Here is a 22492-nt window from a genome sequence, read left to right as displayed (position 1 = left end):
ACTATAAATTTAATTTATCCAAAGCTAGAAGTAAACTGTCTGGTACAGATGTAAAGGAGAAACAGAATTTGCCGTATTTTAGGCTTTTTTTTTTCTCATGGAAATAGAAAAAACATAGATGCAAAATCGTGAATTGTAGCTAGGTGACCAAAGTGATCAGCACGCCTTGCTTGCTACATTGCTATTTTTATTTCCTTACCTGAATTACCTTTAGCTGGTCTACTGGCTTACCTGTCACTGACTTTTATTGCCGAGGTGTATGAATTGTATCTTACTTTTATTGCTGAGGTGTATGAATTGTTCCTTTTTTGTTTTTGTTTTGCTTTATCTCCTCACCTTTCAAGTCAGGCAGGAATGTTTACTTTTGGAATAGACTTGCGCATGACTTGTTACAATGTATATTTTGGAATCTCTGTGTTTTTCCCCTTTTTTAAAGAAGTAGTGAAAAAAGGTTTATGTGTGAGGACTGGTTATTTTTTTACTTTGTGCCTGTAACAGATTTGGACACAGAGCTGCTACCAGCATGTAGCAACATGTAAATAATAAAATTACTTGTAAAACAGAAGGTAGGAACTTAAGCTAGATCCTAAATTTAAGAGATGAATATCCTCCTAGTTAGTTTGTATGAACTGGAATATGGTGTTTTCTTAGGCAGCAGTTCAAATCTTTACTGAACTGAAACTGAGGGAAAACTGTTGTGTCAGTTTTGTTTGCATGTCATAAAGCCAGGCRAAGTGGTTCTGGTAGAGGGAGGCTGTAAGACTGGATTTATTTTTGTATGAAGCATCATGTTTTTAAAATACCTCCCAAAACTTGGATTGGAAAATGCTCATGGATGAAAAGTGCATCAAAACCACTAATAAGGTACTTCCGAAGCGCTCTCTCCCCCTTCCCATAGTGCCAATTCAGATTTTTCTGGCCTCAACTTAAAGTCATTCAGTCTTGTTATACTTCTGGCCATAGAACAAGGAACCTTCTGTTATCGGCTTTCTGCCCCATGTAGATGTAGCCCTAGTTTGTGGCCTTCCAAACTTATTTTCCTTTGGCAAATGGTGGAGTAAATTCTTTGGGGCTTTCTCTTCAAGATATTTCAATCTCTTTATCATTCTTATAGTCTCTTTAAGCTCTCAGTGGTGCATCAGTGTCTTGAAATGTGCTGGAACTGGACTTGCTGCTGCATTAGCAGATGCCAGAGTGCCTAATACAGAACGTAAAATAACCAATGTTTCCTAGATGTTTTTTATGCATCAAAATTCTCCCTAAGCCTCTTGGCCATTGACATTCAATAGGAGTTTCTAAAACTGCCATGAATTAGGTTATTGACCATGTTGATCTCTTTGGTGAAATCATTGCTTTCTAGGTAGAATAAAGCCTGGTATTTTGTAAATGCAACCTGAAGTCTGTTTCTGGTACTTAACTTGAGCTATACTAAAATGTTTGCTTGCAGCATCCTTTCCAGTCAATCTATGTTTTTATTGGTCATAATTTCACCTTTTTTCCAGATTCTTGCTAAAAATATACAGATGTGAGATCTTCCCTGAAGACCTTGTTATGAACACTATGATGGTTCTCCCTTTATAGTTACTGGCCAGGCAGGACTTTCTTAGTGCTATGGCAATGGTTGTATAAATGAGTACACCATAAGAGAAATTAAGGTTTATAAATCCAAAGCCTGAATTTCTTTCATCTCTTGAATCTGAATTGAAGTGCATTAAGGGAAGTTTATGTTATAGAATATGTGTTGCTGCCGATTATACTGTTTTTGGGGTTTAGGGCTAGATGTTCAGAGCTGCCAGCATCTCTTAGAGTCATCCATTTCTATGTTGAAGACCAGTGATATTGTTTTGTAATTCAAAACAGTAGTAAAAGCCAGGCAAAATACTGATTTGTACTGGCTTCTCTTCCAGGAAAGAAAAAAAAAAAAAAGAATGGCTTTTCTTTTTTCTGTAACACATCCAGTTTTGGGTGCTTGTATAGGAGAATGGAGCACTCACTGGATGTTTCTTACCTTGTTCTTGTCTGGAGCTTCTGCTCAAGATTGACTGAAGTTTGAGTTGATTTGAGTTGGTGGCTCAACATATTTCCGAGTGATAATCTAATAAATACCCTTCAGGATGATGGAGGTGGTCAAGCACCCCCATATGGTATATGGTGAAGCATATACAGCTTTCATTAGTGTGAAATTTCATTAGTGTACAAGTGTACCTTCAAATACTGTTAATAAGTGCCATCCTTTAGGGTCTGATAACTGTAGTTTGTACTCGTACTTACAAGGTGCTCTTACTTAAGTCATTGATAAGAAACAGATGGGAGGATTGTGCTAATGGTGTGGGAGAAAAATGAAGAGAATATAGACTTCAAGGCCGTGATATACTAATTCTGTGTAGAAAGACAAGGAACTTATGTGGTGGGAGAACTGCTTAGTGTTTGAAGAGCTTAGGCAAGCGGATAGAAAGGTAGATAAAATAGAGATGAAATGAAAGTGAGGAGGAGAGGGCACTTGTATATGGGAGTGCCAGTCTGCAATGGGCAGGAAGATGAAGATTGCTGGGAATTTACTCTGTGTGTCACACCCAAATGAGAACGGGATGAGCCCACTTTGAGGACACATTTGGCCAAATGAGATGAGAGAGTCAACCTGCAGAAGAGGACTGAAGAGACTCAGCAGAAGCGGTGGGTGGTAATCTGCACAGTATTGGGAAGGCAAATRTAAAAAGATTAGCTGACCATGGTATGGCAGACCATACCCATAGTTAATGAAGAATGTAGTTGGCCATGCAGAAGGAAGAGAAAGAATCAGGGAGGAAGATGCATAATAATCGTTATGATACTCATATTAATGTGTTAGGAGTGATGTTTCTATTCCAAACTTTCTTCTATTAACATTGACCCCAACATAAAGTTTCTGTTCTGCTATAACTATTGCTGTTCCACATATTCCCACATGGTTTTAGTTTTAAAATAAGGAGACAATCTTTAAAGTGTAAGCTTTAAAGTGAAGAAGTTAGTATAGGCATTGTTTTCATATTTAGATTATTCACAAAATGAAAGGTGCTTGCAGAAAGTTTTTTCCTTTTTAGTCACTGTGTTCATTATTTTCAAAATAATTTTCTTGAGGTAGAGGAATGTAGACACTATAGGACAACAGGACTAAACCATTTACTTTGACTTCCTGGAAGTCTCCTTTTCTGATGCACTGTTCTTTCCTAACTTGCCCATCTTTGAGTTCATCCATTTTTATGGATGCATTTTGATGGATGCAAAAACTGCATTTTTATCCAGTTCACACTGCACCTGCAATGGAAATGAGGAATTGAAAACAAAATTAAAAATACCAAGTAAGAAAAATGATAAAAGCTGACTAATCCTTCACATTACTCTCAAGCAAGTTTCCGATTGGAGTGGAGTTCTTACGGTTTGGAAACAGTTTCTTTTCAGGTGGCCCCTATAAAGGGTTATCTGCCATCTAGATGAAAGTAGCACATGTGATTTTTTTTTCTGTTGCTTGTGTGATTTGGAGCATTTTGTCTACCCATTTCCACTTGCATCATAGCAACACTTAAAGGGAAGGGTGCTGGATCTGAAATGCTTTTGAAATATTTTACTTAAGCATYTAAACTAGAAAGGAAGAGAAGGAACACCTATTTTGATATTTTTTCAATTATGTTTTTAACACTGTAAATAGTTGATGTGTGCAAGTGCATGGGGTGAGAGGGGAGCAAATCTAATTTTACTTGTGTTTTTCAAGGGACAGCTGTGATACACTGATAATGTTGGAGAGTATAATGCAATACAGCTATATGCTTTTCCAAGGAGATTGCTCTTGGCAAAATTACAAACTGATTCTTTGCCTTGTATCCCCTATCCTATCCACATTTTACCTGCCTACCTATATATGTTGGTCCAGGACTTGGTCTCCATTAGCAGAGCAAGTCCTGGTTTCCTTGAGTGTCTGCATGTCCTGGAAGGCAGGCAACAGAGAACAGGAATAAATTGCTGCTRTCGCTTAACTGCTGTTTTCTTATGTTTTGGTGGAATAGTGGCATCTCACAGTTGGACCATGTTTGAAACACCATGCTCAAATATTAGAGCAAATTCTTACCACTTTTCCCCAAGCAGTTTTTCTTGGTATGTTTTTTTTCCTGGTGCGTTTGTGTGAGCTGATAAATACAGCCAAGTTCYGAGGTGTTACCAGCTCCGTGCCTACCTGAATGGGCATGATGATTTGCTTGGGTATCAGCTGTGGTGTTGGATTCAAGCTAAGTATTTTAGCAATGGCTAAAGAGACTCTACCCTCGTGGTTCCTGCCAGTGCATGGGCATGATTTGTTAGTGTTTTTACATCTCCTGATAGAGGAGTGTTCCCATTAATGAGGAAGAGAGGAAATTACTTTTATTGATCCACTTTGTTCCTTACACTCATGTAAAAGCCTTAGAAAACTGATCAAATTGAATTCTGTACTCAACCTCCATGAGTTCTGAGGCCTCTCTGTACAAGTGTGGGGGTCCTTGGCTGCTGTTTCAAATGCTTTGGTTTAGGCCATGAAGAGAGATTGCTGCTAGGTTGCTTTGCTGCAATTTTATTTATTTATTTGTTTGTTTATTGTTGAGCTGTAACTTTTGGTGTGCCAGACTTAGGCTGAGATGAAGGCTCCAAGACCTTGCTGGGGSGTCTCCCTTGCTTTTTGCTTTGCAGAACAATAACTTTGCATGTGGAATGGGGAAGGCCTCAGAAAACTTTGAAAGAAAAAGGTGTGTGTGGGGGGGGTGGTTTGTTTTTAAGATTGATTGCAGATCAGTGACAAGAGAGGAAGAAGCAGTTCTCAATGAATTTTTATTCTTTATAAAAAAAAAAAATGAATCAAACAATGTCAATGATATGATTTATCTACTTTTTCTTTTCTCACTGTATATGAGAAACTTCAAGTTATGATAGTGGAAATTATGATATATGGGGAATACTTTTATTTTTAAAATCCTGCTTCAGTGCTGAGATTCATGTTGTCTTTGAGCACAGCACTACACCCATGCACTTCTGACATGTTGGGAAGGCTTCTGCGTAGTTTCAAGCACAGCTTTTTGGTCTGGAAAAGGTATTTCAGGAAGGAATGGTATAGCTGAGAAATGTGCTGGTGTTTTTGCACTTTGCACCCTGTCAGGGGATTCTGTCTCATCTCTGATCATCATGGAATCTCCTTCTTCCCCCTGTCCTTTTTCATGATGAAAGCTTATAAATGCTGGGAGGTTATCTTAATATACTTGCTCATATTTCCTCCTTTATTTTTCAGTAGCAATTTTGCATTGTTTGGACAACTTCTGGATGGTGATAGATTGATGTGCTACAAGACACAAGGGGATAGGGGAAGAAAGGAAAAGCTAGTTCATTTGAATGCATCTTTTTTTCTGGATATAGAATTGTGGGGTTTACTTTTCAGTGCTGTAGCCTTAAAATATTTTCTGGTGCAACTGCAAATGCCTGTGTAAGGCATTTACTTCTGCTAGCAGTTGACTTGCTTAATTGCTTTTGTGAAACCCTTAGAAATTGCTCAATGATGCCTCAGCTCAGTGGATCATTGAAAAGGTTCCAGATAAGTTCAGGCTCGCAGACCATTACTCATGATCAGTGTAATTAAATCGGTGTAAATAAAGACTGTTAATGTGAGGTATCTTTCTTTCCTAATGTAAATCTTCCTGACTTGACTTTGCATCAATGCTGGCTGTTGTTTTTGTTTGTTTTTGGTTTTTTTTTCTGATTTTGTTTTAAAATCAGTTAGGAAATGGTTGTAGGATGAAAATGGGGCCTCTATCTGAATTTGGGTCTATATGCTCCATTTTGCCTGGGGCTTTCTGGCAGCGGTATCCGGCTGGTTGTCATTAATCATTTGTTTTACATTGGTAGGTTTTAGTTATTTTCTTAGAAAAGTGCGTGCATTGTCATTGATATGACTATTAAAATGTGTTTTGCTTTAAGCATTGGGTGCTGTTACGTCTATTACACTGGGTGCTGTTTTCTGTGTGCTTGTAAAATCTATTGTGCCAAGGTGTGGTTTAAGTAATGTGTTGTATTGCTTACAGCTGATTTATAGAGCAGAGCCATTTTGCTTGCTAAGTAAAGCTTAGAGCTACAGAATATTTAAATCATTCTTAGAGATTAAAATAAGTTTAGGTACCAGCACTGACTATTGTGATTTCATTTTTTAAATAAAATCTAATATAAATAGAAATAAATTTTAACTTAAAGTTGGATTTGYCTTTTCTTGTTATCTCCTGATTTTTTGTCTGAATACAAACATATGTTTTACTTAATTGCATAGCTCCTTACTTCATAGCTGTAATACTATTTCAAATGAGACCTATATGAGTATTTTTGCCAGAACAACATAGTCTATTACTGTCTAGTTTTTGACATGTTTTAACCATGACTTGCATAATATCAGAAAAGATAAAGAATATATTTAAATACCAGAATTCATAAAACACTGACTAATCTTGATAGTTCATGTGTGTGTATGTGGATGGTGACATTCACATATCTGAACAGTTGAGCACTGTTATGTCTTATGTTATACTTTTCTACTAACGATCCCTGTTTTTTGCCACATTGGAAGGCTTTTTCTGGTTTAAAGTGTCACGGGAGCAATGGTCTCCACTGTTCATAACAACTCATTGCTGATGTTGTCAACGATTTTATATAAAAAGTTCCAGCAACATAGCTCTTTCTTTGAGTAGTTTTATTTTGATTTATCATTCCTTTAAGTTTGGTTGTTCTGGTCCTTTTGTTGAGGGACTTGCAACTAGGTTGAGAAACAGCTATTCTAATGAGAGGTGCTGTGTCACTTCACTTATCCAGCCACCGAAGTGCAATTATACTGAGTTCCTAGTAAAGTTTTTGCAACACAAATGTTCGGATTTGAGTCCTGCTTTGAGCTTGAGAGACTCCCATCTTATGCAAATTCCATGTGAAATTTAATTGAAGATGTGATTCTAAGGGCTGAAGTCTTTTATTTTTATAGTCATAGTAACTCTACCACTGCCCCATGCACACACTTTCTTTTTTTTTTTTTCCTGTCTTTATTTTTTTCCCATTCTTCCCTCCAGAACAGGGAAACAGAACTAACTATAAATATGAATCAGGTTCTTTGGCTTCAGATTTTTTTTATGACTTCCTGTTCTTTTTTTGTCAACATCTGTGCCTGTGTTTAATTAGGGTATTCTTTATGTCTGTCAAAGTAGAGCTTAGTTGTCATAAAGCTTATGCTTCTTTTTATTTTTAGCAGCTGTTAAAACATTTCTTTTTTTAATTGYTTTATAGGCAAATTTAGAAAACAAACCAGTAAATGGCCGCAGACCAGAACTCATGGAATGCAGTATATGTGGTCATGGTGAAAAATACAGGGTGAAACCAAGCCAAACACTACCCCTTGAAAATGCACAGTGTAAGGAGAAAGAAAGAATGACGGGCTTAGAAGCAGAGAATTGGGCACATAATGAGAAGCCATCTTTTGGTGTCCATGTCAACGGAGACATCCACGGAACTGTGACAGGGAGCGAGCACTTGAAAAGTACTGAAGAAAGTGAAAGAGCAGTCTCTCCCAGTCAGGTAACTGAGCCAAAAAAGTCACTTGCACAAGCCATCAGAAATGGCATAAAAACCCTACATTATTCACCACCAGAATCGGTCATTTCCCTGAAAAAAGTACCTGCAGAGGCAAGGGCGGATTTGACGAGTAACTCCCATACACATTGGACGAAGGCTGCTAATCTGAATGACATTGTAAATACTCTGACAGCTGGCGTTAGTTGTGTTCACGCAGAAAAACAAGGAAATGTTTTCATGAAACAGAAAAACTGCACTTGTGTGGTCCTTCATGATTCTGATAAGTCCATTTTGCAAACTGGCTCCATTTCAGATCTGCARGGAAGTTTGTGTTGTCCTCCACTGGCTGAAGAGGAAGCCCCTGCAGAGAAGGATGGCATTAAAATACTCAGCCAAGAGATAAAGCAGGAGGATCCTTCATTCCAGCCCACTTTTTTGTCCCTGATTAAAAACAGAAATTTAACCATTGAGCAGGTTGTAGCTATTGAAGCTTTAACACAATTGTCTGAAGCCCCTTTAGAAACTTCGCCAGTTAAAACTGAAAGTACGGAATATATAGAAGAGACAGCTTCCAGCTTGCCCCAGAGTTACAGAAGAGATATTTCATCCTCCTTTACCTCGCCTACGTTGCAGGAGATCAAAGACACTTACTTGCAGAATGAGCAGCAGCTCCTGTCTCACTGTGCGGCCTCGCAGAAGCAGCTCCCTAACAAGGCAGTGTTGTACAACGGGCAAAGTTTGACTGCTGACTTGCATGACAAACCTGCCAATCTGGCCAGCGAGATGTATAAATTACACTTATCCTCACAAGATACCAAAACCTTCTCTGGCGTAACATCTAATGCAAAACCATTTTTGGGCCATACTACCAAGAATAATTTTATGTATGATCAAGTCACGCTTGCCCGGTATYGCAATGCTTCATTGAATGTCCAGCAAAGCAGCAACAACTTGGAAATCCTTGCCCAGTTAGAGCAAAAACCAACCTGCAATGACTTGAACTTGAAAACTAGCTCTTTAATGAAAGAAGGAGGAATTCACAGCCAGGATGAAGAGGATGTAGCTACTCAACTAACTCAACTTGCAGCGTTAATTGAATCAAACAAGACAAATCCAGAGCAGAAGAATGACATTAAGGCATCGCTGCTCAATCTAATATCACATGAGAGGCAGCCAAAACACAACCAAGATCAGTGCCTGTTGCAGAAAAAAGAAACTGTATTTCTTCGGCATAATTATAGTTCCTTACTGTTAAAGCAAAAGCAAGCAGCAAATAAAAAAGGAAATGCTGTGCCATGGAGACCGAGGCACAAAAAGAAGCCTCAAGAATCACGCTATCAACAAAATAATCCAAACCAGCTTGAGCTGCTGCCATGCCAGCATAGTGAGTTACAGGACATTTGGATATCATCAAAGCTGCACAGGCTTGGTCATACCATGGACTCCAGAATAGCTGCGTCAGAAAAGAAATCTCCAAGAACCAAAGTACAGAAAGCACTGAATCCAAGTACTTTATCATCACAAGAAAAAACAAGATTATTTCTCCCACAAACTCAGATAAAGTTCCATAGATGTTTACCTGAGGTACTGCAGGAGAAAAAAGACAGGTCATACAGCTGTGAAGTGGTGAATGAGCAGGTCAAAGCTGCAGGCTCTAGTGACCCTCTACATCTTGATCCCCTGAAAAATGATGTCCTTACAAGTAACCAGTACAGCGACCTGCCCTCCCGTAATCCTATGGCCATTTCGCAGTTGAAAACAGCATCTTTGTTAAACAGACCAAGTGAAAGCGTGCAAATGTTTACAGAAAAAAGTAATTCTCAGGTACAGCAAGCAGCGAACGGTGGTCAGACACATCCCTTGCCTCAGCCTAACCCGAGAGCAAACGAAATGCAGAGCGACGACAAATCCTGTTTGCAGCGGGATGCCCTGGAGCGAGTAGATGCCAAGTCCCATCCACGACCTGTTCCGTGTGGTGGGACCTGTGTGCCGGGTGCTGCAGAAGCTCTCAGGAGTGTCGAGTGTGCGGGGGAGGTGACCGTTCTGACAGCGACAAGTTTTGGTACAGACCAGCCACAGAGCACGGGGGACTCGGGGTGCTCGCCAGCCAAGAACACGCTAAGCAGTTTCCTTGAATCACCTATGAAGTTTCTTGACACCCCTACGAAAAATTTAATAGACACACCTACAAAAAAAGGACAGTCCGAATTGCCAGCTTGCGACTGTGTTGGTAAGTCCTTTTGCTAACTTTTGCTTTCAATTTTCAGACAGGTGTATGTTCGTATTGCTGCATTTAAAGTGAGGGATTGGACTTGACAGTTACTCTGCCATTGCAAAGGCTCCGTGTTTTGCCCTTGGGAAGTGAGAGAAGGGGAGGAAGTTTTTTATCCCCCCTCCCTTTTCTGCAATTGTTTGGAGGCCTTTGGCCATGCAAAGCACAGCAGGTTTTAATATCTTTGGCCTTGCAACTAGCATGTTTAAGTTCTCCAGTGTTTAAATGTGAGTAAAAGACAAGGAATTTATCTTGACTTGTTTTGTCATCACTGGATTGCACTCCACATGAATTTCTGCTGCGTATCAGACTCTGATTTTCAAGGTTTGGAAATAACTTTTGCTTGAGATGCACTGGGCAAATCTCCAGTACCTCTTCCTTGTTGCCTAAATTAAATACTGTGAGACAAGCAGAAGGGCAGAGTTGTGGAYGCTCTTGTTAGTGTCAGTGCTGGTCCTGGGGAGTGATGGGATTTAGCCTTGCATTAGTACGTGCCAAAGGCTTTTAGATGTCTCTTATCACAGAGATGAGAGATGAGGTAGAGCTCAGGTGATAGTCAGAGACATAATAACACTTGAGGGATGGGATGTCAGACCAAACTCATGTATGAAATTTTGCAAATACAGTTTATTTGATGGTGTTGGGCATGTTTTTTTTTTCAGTCTGTCAAAGCACAGATAGAAAAACAAGTCAGACACTGAACAACCAAATATATGTAGGCAGATGTCTTGGCAGATTTCTTGCTCATTGCTGTTCTGTAGTGTATGACCACAGGTTAAATTTTTGCTTCAATTCTCCTTTTCTCTACTTGCGAGGCATTGGGGACTTACCCAATCAATATCTACCAGATCCAAAAGTGAAAATATTTAAAGTATGCAAAAGATTAATRTAATTAGAATTACTTTGCAATATCAAAAATATTCATTATATTAATAGGAGTTATTTCAGGTATGAAATTTTGATATACCTTTAAGGAGGAAAGTTTATCAGTATATTATTTGTGACATTTTGGCTTCTTTTTTATTTTTTTTTGCATTTAATTTAGAGGCTGCTTCTGTAAAGGTTTTACGATTACTTTTAGTGGTTTAAGTTTTTGCATGTGCAAACCTAATTTTCTCAACCTGCTTGCAGAGCAAATTATAGAGAAAGATGAAGGTCCATATTATACACACCTTGGGACAGGACCAAGTGTTGCTGCAGTGAGAGAAATAATGGAGAACAGGTGAGGAAAATTCAGCATTTAATGCTCACAGTATTTTTAAGTGTATAAATAGGAAAGAAGATGAGGTRTAAACTCAGGTGCTATGTTTGACTTTGCTTTTTAAAGCTTTTTGCTGTACTCAATTCTAAAGCACTTTTCTGCCCAGATATGCATGAGATGAACACTGTCACTCCTTTTCCAAACTCACTTGTCCTCTTTGAGCTCCAGCAGCTTTAGGGTACAGCTTCAGAAAGGGCAGTGTGCTCTTAGGTGCTGTTGGAGTCTGTATGAACGACAGAGAAGCACTTGGCAGGACTGGGTTCTCCAGTGTCCTGCGTATAACCAGCTGGGGCAAACTGGACAGGAAGGTCACGTTTGTGACTTAAGTCCACAAGGACTTACAGGCACATGTAAGTCCTGTTTCTGTTCTGCTCTTAGTAAAACAAAAATAAAATAGTTATTCTTGTTTTATTGAAAGTGTTCCCTGTTCTAAAATGGTCTACAACAGTTTTAGTTGTACTCACAAAATTTTTTTAATGCAGGTATGGAGCAAAAGGAAGCGCTGTAAGAATAGAGGTAGTGGTTTATACAGGAAAGGAAGGAAAGAGCTCTCAGGGGTGTCCAATTGCCAAGTGGGTAAGTTTTTATGTTACAGCAGTGAAATTGTTTTGTGTGCCTCTTAAACTTCAAATAATGCATGGTCTTTATAATGTAATCTGTGGTGAAAATCTGGTTCTACAAGGCTCCTTGACTGGTGAAGCAAAGGAGAACATTTTTATGCTGTGGTATTACATGTTGTGCTGTAGTTCAAATGAGTGAAAGATGCTTAGCTGAAAGAGCTCACAGGAATGATAAAATCAAGGATCCTGACAGTGTGTCACCATTGCTGTGTCACCTGAACTGAGTTACTGAGAAGCRTGACATGCAGGAAAGAAGGTAGGGTTGCCTGGGAGAACTGGATAACAGAGCAGTAACGTTTTTCATACACTTCTCATGAACACATGAAGAAAAGTGTTTAGTCTTAAATCCCATGGAATTCATTATTATCATTGCTGAACTGTACTCAGTATTCAGAAATGTAGATGTTACAATGACAGTTTTTACCAAAGTCTGTCTCTCATTGCCTCACAGGAGGCAGGAAATGAGACAAACTCCAGGAAAGAGTTTGAAATAAATTGTTTGTCCTTTTTGCTAAAACCAGAGGGGGTGGCGGGGAGAAAGGGAGGGYGGGGAGAGATAAAAGTAGATAAGAAATCGTGTAAATTGGGTTTGGAGAGTAAAAAGAATTCCTTTTCTTGACACACAGGGATTTCAAACTTAAATGAAAATTTCAAACTTAACTAAAAATAATGTACAGCACGTAGGCTGGTGTTTGTAACTCCATAGCAAAAATAAGGATATGGTTTTGCATAYTAAATATTTACTACTTTTGTAGTAGTCAAAATGTGCTTTTCATACTCAGAGCATGAACTATTGCTTAGAAAGGAAACCCATATGTGCATGTTGCTACAGATATTTTTAATAACACACTGGTATCCAGGAAAAAATGATGGTAGAACAAATTTCATAAACAGATAGCTCAATGGAATGATTTTTCTAATAATTTCAACCAAATAAACATTCGCTTTTAACAAAGGACAGTAGTTTAAAAATCTTAGCTTAGAAACTCTTAAGCTTGATGATTTTTTTTGTCCATTACAGTATACTAACTTTTATTTAAAAAAGCAGTGAGAGATTTTGTTGTATACCTGAGTGGCTGTTGGTGTCCTCCATGTATGTACAGTGCAACAGCCAGAAAGCACTGGGATGCACAGAATTAAAAATGTTTTATGGTATGGGCACCTGCAGTCAGCTGGATTTTTTTTTCAGTTTCGTTTATATTTACAGAGTTGTAGGGAGTAGCTTTTAATGATAATTTAACAAAGTTTTAATATTAAATTATGCAGCAGTGACTTTTTTTGTGTGTGCAAGTTCAGCCCTGAAGACAATGCATGGCTTTCCAAGTATGTTAACTGTTGCTGTGTGACTGTTCAGTACAGCAGAGGGAAGGAAATCACTGAAATCTCATCTGTAGAGCTGTTTCATCTATATAAAATCCATGTATTTGGTTCATATGCTTAGTGTGTGAGTTATTTTTTTATTGGCAATGCTAGTTTTAATTCTGAAAATGGAGCATACTTAGGTTTGGGCTATGACCAAAGAAACATAATTGTGAAATTTATTTTAAAACATATGGAAAAGGTTTGCTGTGCTCTCTGATAATTGCAGTCACAAGGCGCTCAGATGCACAGATACTTTCCTTTCTCCGTTTGCAGTGTGCTTTGGGACAGGCTCATCTCTGTTCTGCAGATGGTCAAGTTGTTGCCCTTAGGGCTGCTGAGAGATTTGCTGGCGAGAGCACCGTGGTGGAGGAAATGTGATGAGAAAGGATTGAATTGATTTATCTGTTATATTTAACTGTTTTCCCCAATTTACCCTATTTGCAGTAGTTAGTTTATCCTTTTGTCATTTCATTACAAAGCAGTTTAGTACCAAAAGAGGCTTTGTAAAATATTTATGTTCATACATTCTTCTATTAGTGACTGCATTTCATAATTCTAATTTTCTCTTAAATTATTTTTACTGAAATGCCTGCAAGCATATGCCTGGTATATTAAATATTTATCAAGACAGAATCCTTTCCCTAATGGCTGCTGACAGTTTTTCCTTTAGTTTTCAGACCACCACAACTTCTTCATTGAGAACATAAGAAGTGTTATTGTGCTGTTATTGATGTTGGGATTTCTTTTTTTTTTTTTTTTTTAGTATATGTTATTTTGGGGTGATACTTGTTCACATCCAGAGGAACAAAGTATGCTCGTAGTAATTGAGCTTAAATAGGATTAGTAACTACTACTCAGGATTTGAAACTTTATCCTAATTGTATCTGTGAGCATTAGTTTGACACTCACATGAGCTAAACTGTTTCCAGTGAAGATGAACTTGCTATTTTGTACTATTTTCATAGCTTCTTTGTTTCACTTCTCTTTACCCAGCAGAATTGCCCTGTCTTGTCTGCAGTTTGCTGTTGCCAAATCATTGTTTTGTCTAGGACTTCAGATGTGTGGCTATGTGTGTAGGTGCTAGCTGTAGAATTAGGCAATAATTTACCATTCTGCAACATCCCTCTGGGGAGACTGCACTGTCTTTTTTTGTTTATACTACTTATGTTATACTTCATATGTCCTGTTCCCCCCCTCCACACACACACACACACACTACTCTTATTATGCAGAAATTTGATATACTTAGATTTTTGTGATTGTTTTTTAAGAAACTGCAATGTTGGTAGTGCTGGCTTGTCATTTCTCATTAGTAACGCACTCATGTAATTGAAGTTTCAGATTCCTGAGCATTCTCTATAGTCCAGTCATAGGTGACTCATTTCAGTCCCATTGTTTTATCTCTACTTCACCTGATAATGAAAATGGCCCTTTTTTTTCAGCTCTCAAGAGTCTGTTGATAAACAAAGATTATCTGGATAAATTCATGTGAAATGTTTTGTGATGTTATGTTCTCTCTCAGTTGTTCATAAATAGCTCTTTCTAGGCATTCCCCTATTTTCCTGAAGTGAGATTTATATACTGCTCACCAGGTCTGCTGGTAGACCTGGGAAGTAGGTGTCAGGCCTTCAAACTTTGGGATTAAACCTGTTTCCTGTTGGTTCCTTCTGCTGGTTTCAATGGACATTGCCTTAGGTCACTTAAGTTAGCATTGTTATCTGTTGTCTCCGGAGTTGAAGTGTAATTTTTAAGGTGCCACCTCCTTCTGAGCAAACAGCAAGATAAGAGCAGATAAGTGTGGCCAGGGCAGGGGTCCTCCCACCCACGTCCTGCCTCCAGGGCTGACCCTCYAGTGCAGCAGGCAGATGCAACTCCTGCTGTTCCCAGTAATTCCCAGCTTTGCAACTCCCTGTRCTGGAGGTGACTGCTTGGTGCTTGACTGCTCTTCACAAGTGTTATCATCCCTTGCCTGGCTTCCCTGTATCCCTTTCTCTCCTTGTGCCAAATTCTAATTCCTGATTGATAATGGCCAGCTCTGAGTCCCATCTCTGTGTGAAAATGGGAGCGTTTTCTCCACATTCAGTAGATTAGCACATCTAGAGTAGATTGTCCTTTTCTTGCTGCCCAGCAGAGTGAACTCTTTCATTGTTTGCAGATTGCACAGTGCTCTAAATTACTTTTTATCAGCAACAAATGTTGTCATCCTGTTGTTTATCCTTGGCAAACATGCCAGGAACCSGAGCAGTCCTACAGAGCTGCTGCAGGGACATACCAGCCTCTTGTTTCATGTCTTATCACCAGTTTTTCCTGGGTGGTTTTGTTTTGTTCAGGATGAGGTCTTTTACCCTCCTCCCCAAGCCTTTAGTGAGGGACCTTCCAGAATGAGTGTTGGCTAGATATCCAGAAAGATCTGCTGTCTCCAAGCCCTGCTTTTTACCTCTGAATGGTTTGTTAACCCTCCAAAATCTAAGAGCTGATGTTCTCAACTGATGTAATCTGTTTCAGAAGCAACTTGAAAAAGGCATTAAGAAAATCCTTAATACTAAGTTTTTCAAACTCTTATCTTTGTTTTGAATTATCTGTTTCACCAGGTTATGGAGTTGGCTCTTGAATTTTGTTTTCATTTTTGCTGAATGAATTTCATGTTAAAAAAAAAAAAMCCTCTCTACTGCATTTAGCTCATTTGTAAATGCACAGCACTGCTTCTTGTAGCAATCTGAAAACAGTGTTGGCAGATAATTCTTGTAAAACACCCCAACAGCATTCCTGTGCAAACAGTGAAGTAACTGTGGTTTTGTTACTGAGGTAATCCTTCAGTGCTGCCTCATTTGCTGGAGTTTGCCAGAGCTCCTGAGAAGAGTGAATTTCAGGATGTGGGATTTATTTCCATTTTAATGCATCTTGGACATGTTGAGAGTAAAGGTTATAACATTTTTCCAGAGCAGAAGGAATTTCATTTGGATTAATGAGTAGGCAGGAAGGATGAGCTAGGGAGRAGGAGGGCAGCCACCTGTGCCGTGTACAGGAGCGTTTCTCCCGCTGTCGCTGCGCACAGCATCGCCTGCGAAAGCAGCCGCCGTCGGCAGCAACCACGGGGCTCTCCTGCGCACAGGTGGTTATGGRGCCGTGCGGCAGCTCATCACCTGCTCTTGTGGAGGAAGGAGGCAGCAGAGACGGAATAAATGGGAGAAATTAGTTGAAAATCTGCTTGTCAAAAAGTATGGAGCTAGACTGTTTTAAAYGAGTCACCTGTTTTGGGAAAACTTAGTGAACAGCTGGGACATGTTCTCACTTTAGAAAAGTCTACTGATATCCTGYGAAGGAAGCACTGCTGTTGATGGAGAAATTCAGAATGGGCTAAAAGGATTTACCCCAGTGGAGCCACAGGGAGGAGAGATAAGCCTAAAAAAGGTCTATTTGTTCCATTTTTTTTCTTTTTAGCCCAGTAATAGATAACATTCGTGTGTTTCATTCGCAATTAAAATTCTGTAATTATTTTTYCGAAGTGTCTGGTTTGTATCATATTAAAGTTAACACATCCATTCTGGTGATCCTAAATTGGAAAGGAATTTCCCACCCCTATGGTAATTTAGCATCTGGTATGCTGAGCTCCTGCAGTCTGACTCCTAGCTCCTTGCATAAGTCATGTACGTGCTAATTTAGATAGACTGGCTTATGTTTAGGGACATCAAGTAATTTTTATTCACAGTGAACTTATTCCTTGTTCCAGAGCTCCTGCCAAGAGTTGAGACAGTTGCTTCAACAGTCTAAAAGAAATAATGCAAGTAAGTAGAATTCAAGTGTTTGGACAGCTGAAGTAGATTTTATTGATAGCATAACTCTACTGATGCTGTTCAATATAATCAGAAATGGTTTGGATAAAGATGGGAAACCCTGAGGTGAGAAAGTGCTGATGACACAGAGCTGTTCAGGACAGTGATGRTGGTGGCTGGTTACCGTGAGCTGCAGTAAGAGTCGGTGATCCAGAATGAATGGTGAGCAGCCAGGTAAATTCACTGTCAGGGTGAAGGGAGGCGGATGTTGGAATGCCATAGATCTGTACACTGCTATTGCCAGYGGCCTGAGTGCTGCGGCTTGGGGTAATGACACTTCACTAGCCATCAGCTCCAGAGCTCGATGGTGGTGCAACAGCAAATGCTGCTAGGAAGGACTAGGACGGAAGGAGGAACAAACCAAGAAACAACTGTGCCCCTCACACTGCTCCCAAAGCTCGAGGGCTGCCTGCAGTTTGTGTCTCTCAGTTCAGGAGCGCGGCACAGCTGTAGGCGCGGAGTGTCCAGCATCGCAGGGAGGGAGGGGAGAGGCAGGGTCACTGAACTGGCTTTTGAGAAGTGTCACCTATATCTCTGTGTCTTTCTTACTCCCTTGTCAGAGTCAGGGTGACAGGACTAAGCAGTTCGCTTGTCTGACCGGCTCCAGCTCTTCTTGGTCTCTTTGAATCGAGTCCAAATGAGATAACTGCAAACTAGCCTTAAGTGCTTTCATCATCCATTTTTGTCTTGGTGACAACCTTGTGCATGGGGGAGAGGAAAACTCCCTTTTCCTATTGCTTATCCCATAATTTGTTGGAAAAAAATGCTGGAACCAATTCTGCTTATGGCACTTCTTTAATAAACCCAATTTTCTTAACAAAAGCAAGAGCCCAAAGGTAAAGTGTGTTTATTTCTACCTTTGTGGTTTGCAGAAAGACAGGTTTAGCTGTGGTTTGTGTATCTGTCCTCTCTGGCAGGCTGCAGGCTTGTGTGCGTTAGCCAACTGCCACCCCACAATATGTGGGTCAGCCGACAGAAGAAAAGGTGGTTTTGCTGTTGGAGGCCATGCATTAATGGGAACACGTGGGTAGCCTCAGTATGCACAGAAAGTGGCAGGAGTGGGTGACCGACTACAGCACAGGAGTGATGTGCAAAAAATCTGTTTTGAAAATGACCGCAACAACTGAGCCCCCTGCTCGAATCAGTGCCCTGCTAGTATGGTACTTGTATTAGCCCCAGTCCTGATTTGTATGTACATAAAAAGGGTATTTGGAAGGATGGGTTTGTCCTGTGTCCTAGATGTGGTTATGTTGGTGTGGAAGTGAAGGAGTGAGTAGCCTGTAACTTCATGCAGGCTACGGTGACTTCAGTGGTAATGTGCCCCTACCTACAAAAAGGTTGTCATATAAAGCTTAAAAGTGTTACTTAATGCACTACAAGCTTCCTAAAAACCTCTTCTGATGACTATGTTATTTCTCTATTAGAGTCACTAAGCAGACAGATTTTTTTTGGTTGGGGGGAAAAAAAGGATTTTTTTTTCCATTATAAACAAATAGCTTTAAAATGTTTCCAACTATCTTTTTTTTTTTTTTAAATTTTCTTATTCCTCTTTTAGAGACCATTACTAAACAAACTGAAGTATTAGATTATCTGCATTGTCATTTTTGCAAACTGTATCACAGAAATAATGTTTTATTGATAACTTTKGGAGATAGATTTTTAGCACAAATAAGTGCACTTGTTTATAGTCAGAAAAACAAATTCAGCTTTATTTGTTGTAAATCCTATTTAGTATTTTACACCTTAGTGTTTCATAGGTAAAGTAAGTGCCCTGGGAATTACAAGTTCCAGTATCACATATGTTTGCATTTCAAGTTACTGCTTGAGGAATTGATTCATAAATATACAAATATTGTAATTGCTGCAGCTCTACCGATATATTAATTTCATTTGCCTGTTGAGAAGGAGCTTGGTTATAGCAAATGCATGCTGAGGAAACAACCCAAACCCAAAAGAACTGCAGCGTGGACAGACTCCATGGACACTGCTCTCTGACCACTGCAAGGCCACTTTGCTATTATATAATTTTAGCACAAGTATGGTGTTTTCCAGCAAACAGATGGTGGAGGTGAGTGGTCATCAGTGCAAAGTGCATATGCTTTGGGGTTACTTAAGAGTTAACAGACTTTGTAGTTATCCCCCAATCATTTCAAGCTGCAGTAAGTGTAATGGAAATAAATCACTGACTTCTAAACTAAATAAAAAGAGCACTCCAAGAAATGATCTGTCAAGTAAAACTTTACTAGGCCTATTGCTAAGAGAAATAAGAAATCCGGTCTGTAAGCACATTGGATAAAATCTCAATACCCAGGGGATAGTTTCTCATTTTTTTTCTTAGCTTCCAGTGTACATTTTTTTCTTGGTTATCAGATAACCACAAGTCTAGTAAGAAAGGCAGCTATTGTCCTGTTTTCTTTAAAGTGCAATTAATGACAGAATTCAGAAACTCAGTTGAGTAGTGCAGGCACTAGAAAATAAATGATAAATTACGAAATTAATAGAACTGCCTCAGTATAGTATGAATTAGAGTAAGTACAGCAAGGAATTCAGTGGCAATTCTGCAGATTAGAAGAACTGTTAAATCATAGAGAACCGTACAGCATTTCTGTTTGCATGTTAGTTTATAGGCAACTGTAAATTCCTCTCCATTTGTCACTTTTCCAGCATCTTCCTAGTTTAGAAAGAGATGAGAGTTCACAAAGGACAACTTCTTTTTGTRCTGAGAAACTAAGAGGTACTAGTTTTCTGTAGTGAAATTGTGAAGTCTGGGAAACAAAGAGAAAAAGAGACTAAAAGCATCATCCCTGGTGCAGAGTAACAACATTAAACTCTTCTTTCTCCAGGCTGAAGGGACTGTGCTGCCTAAAAAATGTAAAACTCGCACAGACRTGAATAATCTGTATTGTGCATCAGCCATAATAGGTCTTCTGTAAAGCTCACTCAAATGGAAATGAGTAGCCTTATTTTTCTTTCTTTATAGAAAATACTGTACTGATTCGTCACTACCAAGACTCGTTTGTGGAAAGGCATCTCAGAAGCTTTTGCTTGTTTTCTCATTAAGGTTTAAGGCTCTCTGTAAAATTGTATGATTAACTGTAAAAGAGCGATACTTTCTCTCTTGACACAAATTAACTCGGAGCTTTTGTCTTCCTGCAAAGTTTGCACAGATTCCCACTGAAACTGTTGTCGTTTTGAAAATCTTTTCACTTGCAGATTAATTGCAAGGRTGCTGTGCTCCCTGCTTTCAGTCAGCTCAGGTCATGTGGCTGCTCGGAGCGGACGGGGCTGGGAGTTGCGTGTGACAGTTAGCCGCGTGCCGGGCAACAGGGCAGCTTGGACACCAGCCTGACAGGGGCTCTGCCCGAAAGCCCCGGTGTCGGAAGGTACCAGAGGACGGGTGAAMCTCTCACCCCCGCCTTGTGCTCAGAGGGTTGTGTGGGAGAAATGGGCTTCGTGTGAGAGGTGCTGGCCGAGGCTGTGCACAGCCAAACGAGCTTTGGTGTGTGTATGGATGCAGTTGGCTGACGTCGCCTTGTAGAGCTACAATTCACTGAAAAACCTCACAACTCTGCTCAGAACTGCAACGTAGATAGTGTAGCAAGTGGTGTCAAGAAAAATCTCATTTCTGCTTGCAATAAGTTTGTTTATTTTCACCACTTTCTTCCAATCTTCATGTTTCACAAGGGAGGAACCGTTTTGTCTGCGGCTGCGTGGCAGTGGCCAGAACATGCGTGTGCCTGCGCGGCGTGCTCATGCACCGGCCTCTGGCTGGCRGGTCTGTTTTCAGTGTCATTTCAGGACAGCTCTTAGCTTTTCAGTAGCTGTGCTATCTCAGGATGACTTATTTTCTTCTTATCGGTCTTCCTTAGTGTTTGTACTGGCTGGGACACTGAAAATATTCCTACTTCTGTAAAATAGGTTGCCATTCCTTCTACAGGTAGAAATGCAATGCAAAATGACATTCTTTCCCAGGGAGCAGCATGTGATGCTGTCCCAGTCAGGGTTGCCYGCTGGGCGGGCCCTTTGGACAGCATTATTCCTTACTTTGATTCTCTGTTTAATTCTTTGAAGGCTGAATTTTGCTTTTAGTTGCCTATGTGCAATTTCCTCCACCGAAGCCAGTTTGGCAGACCCAAAAGTGACTTSATATGAAATAACATGGACAACTTAATAGTTAGTATTACTTGAGCATTTTGTTTTATTTTGGTTCTGTAAACAGTTTATTCTCTTAGTAATGAGTAAAGCAGGGTGCACAAAGATCTGATGTCCAGGTTTTGCAGGCATTCCCTGTGTTTATCTGGGAGGGAACAAAATGCCTTTTTCTTCCAGGTGATACGAAGAAGTAGCGATGAAGAAAAGTTGCTGTGCTTGGTACGTCAGCGTGCAGGGCACCACTGCCAAACGGCCGTCATAGTGATCCTGATTTTGGCCTGGGAAGGGATCCCACATCTCCTGGCTGATACGCTGTACAAGGAACTGACACAGAGCCTCCGAAAATACGGCTGTCCCACCAGCCGCAGATGTGCATTAAATGAAGAGTAAGTTCCACTAATAGCCCTTGCTGTGTTGCTGTTGGAGTGTCGTTCTGCGTGAAAGAAAAACTTGAGCCTTGAGCAGTACTAGTGCTACTGATGGTAAATACACAAAAGTTGCTTTAAACTGCAAACCACTAGGTGTCATTTTAGTCCAGAACTTGGTTCCTAGCCTTTCTAGAGAGCGGGCTCTCTGTGACAGTGATGCTTGGGCCTGGGTGCCGGGGAAGGGGATGGCCACGAACTGCTCGCCTGGCAAAGGACGCAGCCTAGTCAGGGTGCCCTTGACACAGCTGCCCTCCTAGCAAGGTCCAAAACTGAGGGAATAGCAACTGAGGTTTCTGAAGTAAGTGTCTGGAGAGGGCGGGAGCCTTCTCTGCAAAGTTCCGGAATGGGCAAATGGGCAATTCCCTTTGTTAGTCACTATTTCATTGCAAGTAATGCCCGTCGCTTCCCAGCTGTACAGCCCTGTCTGGCACCTAGCAGTGACTGCTGTTTTCAGGACAGCCCCTGTTACTGGGAGCACTTAATGCAGCAGTGCTACCCCGGCAGGTTCCCATTCTCATCCTGGCGCCTGTTCTTTAGGTGGCATCCAGAAGAAAGGGAAGTTGAACAGTCCCTGCATTCGTTAGGCTGGGGTGGGCTGAGCCCTCACTGCCACCCTGCCATTATGCTGCTTCAGATAACTGGTCATAATTAAAACCCTGGATTTTTTTTTTTTTTTATAAATGATAGAATAAGCATTCTCTGCCTGAAATGACCAACTAATGTGAGGAATCTAATTTAATTGACAAGCTAATGGGTTGCAGCTGAGGCTCTGCAGCATTTCTGCCCTGGTTTGCTGATTTATGTGGCCTACATCTAATCAGTCCCTCTGGATGCAGTTGACCTCAATGCAATGTTCATGTGATTAGAGATGTTCCATTTAAAAGTTGGATCAGTCTGGTGATACAGTATCTCCACCCAAGAATGCCATCTTGGGGTGGCATTCAGTAAGAGTGCTACTTTTTGTACTT

General features: G+C 40.2%; 1 protein-coding gene across 1 annotated transcript in view; it reads left to right on the top strand.

The window, feature by feature from the left end:
• TET1 (tet methylcytosine dioxygenase 1) overlaps nt 1–22492 on the top strand; it is a 57818-nt gene that overhangs the window by 23062 nt on the left and 12264 nt on the right. Inside the window, exons 4-7 of the mRNA XM_026042690.1 lie at nt 7312–9826; nt 11000–11090; nt 11612–11705; nt 21274–21482. Coding sequence (XP_025898475.1) covers nt 7312–9826; nt 11000–11090; nt 11612–11705; nt 21274–21482 — 2909 coding nt within the window. The remainder of the gene's footprint in view (nt 1–7311; nt 9827–10999; nt 11091–11611; nt 11706–21273; nt 21483–22492) is intronic.

The sequence above is a fragment of the Nothoprocta perdicaria genome, unplaced genomic scaffold (genome assembly GCF_003342845.1).
Source record: "Nothoprocta perdicaria isolate Ctin4 unplaced genomic scaffold, notPer1 scaffold_310, whole genome shotgun sequence".
In the NCBI taxonomy this organism is placed as follows: Eukaryota; Metazoa; Chordata; class Aves; order Tinamiformes; family Tinamidae; genus Nothoprocta; species Nothoprocta perdicaria.
The sequence above is the reverse complement of the archived record's forward strand: the minus strand, read 5'-3'. Positions and strand labels throughout refer to the sequence as shown.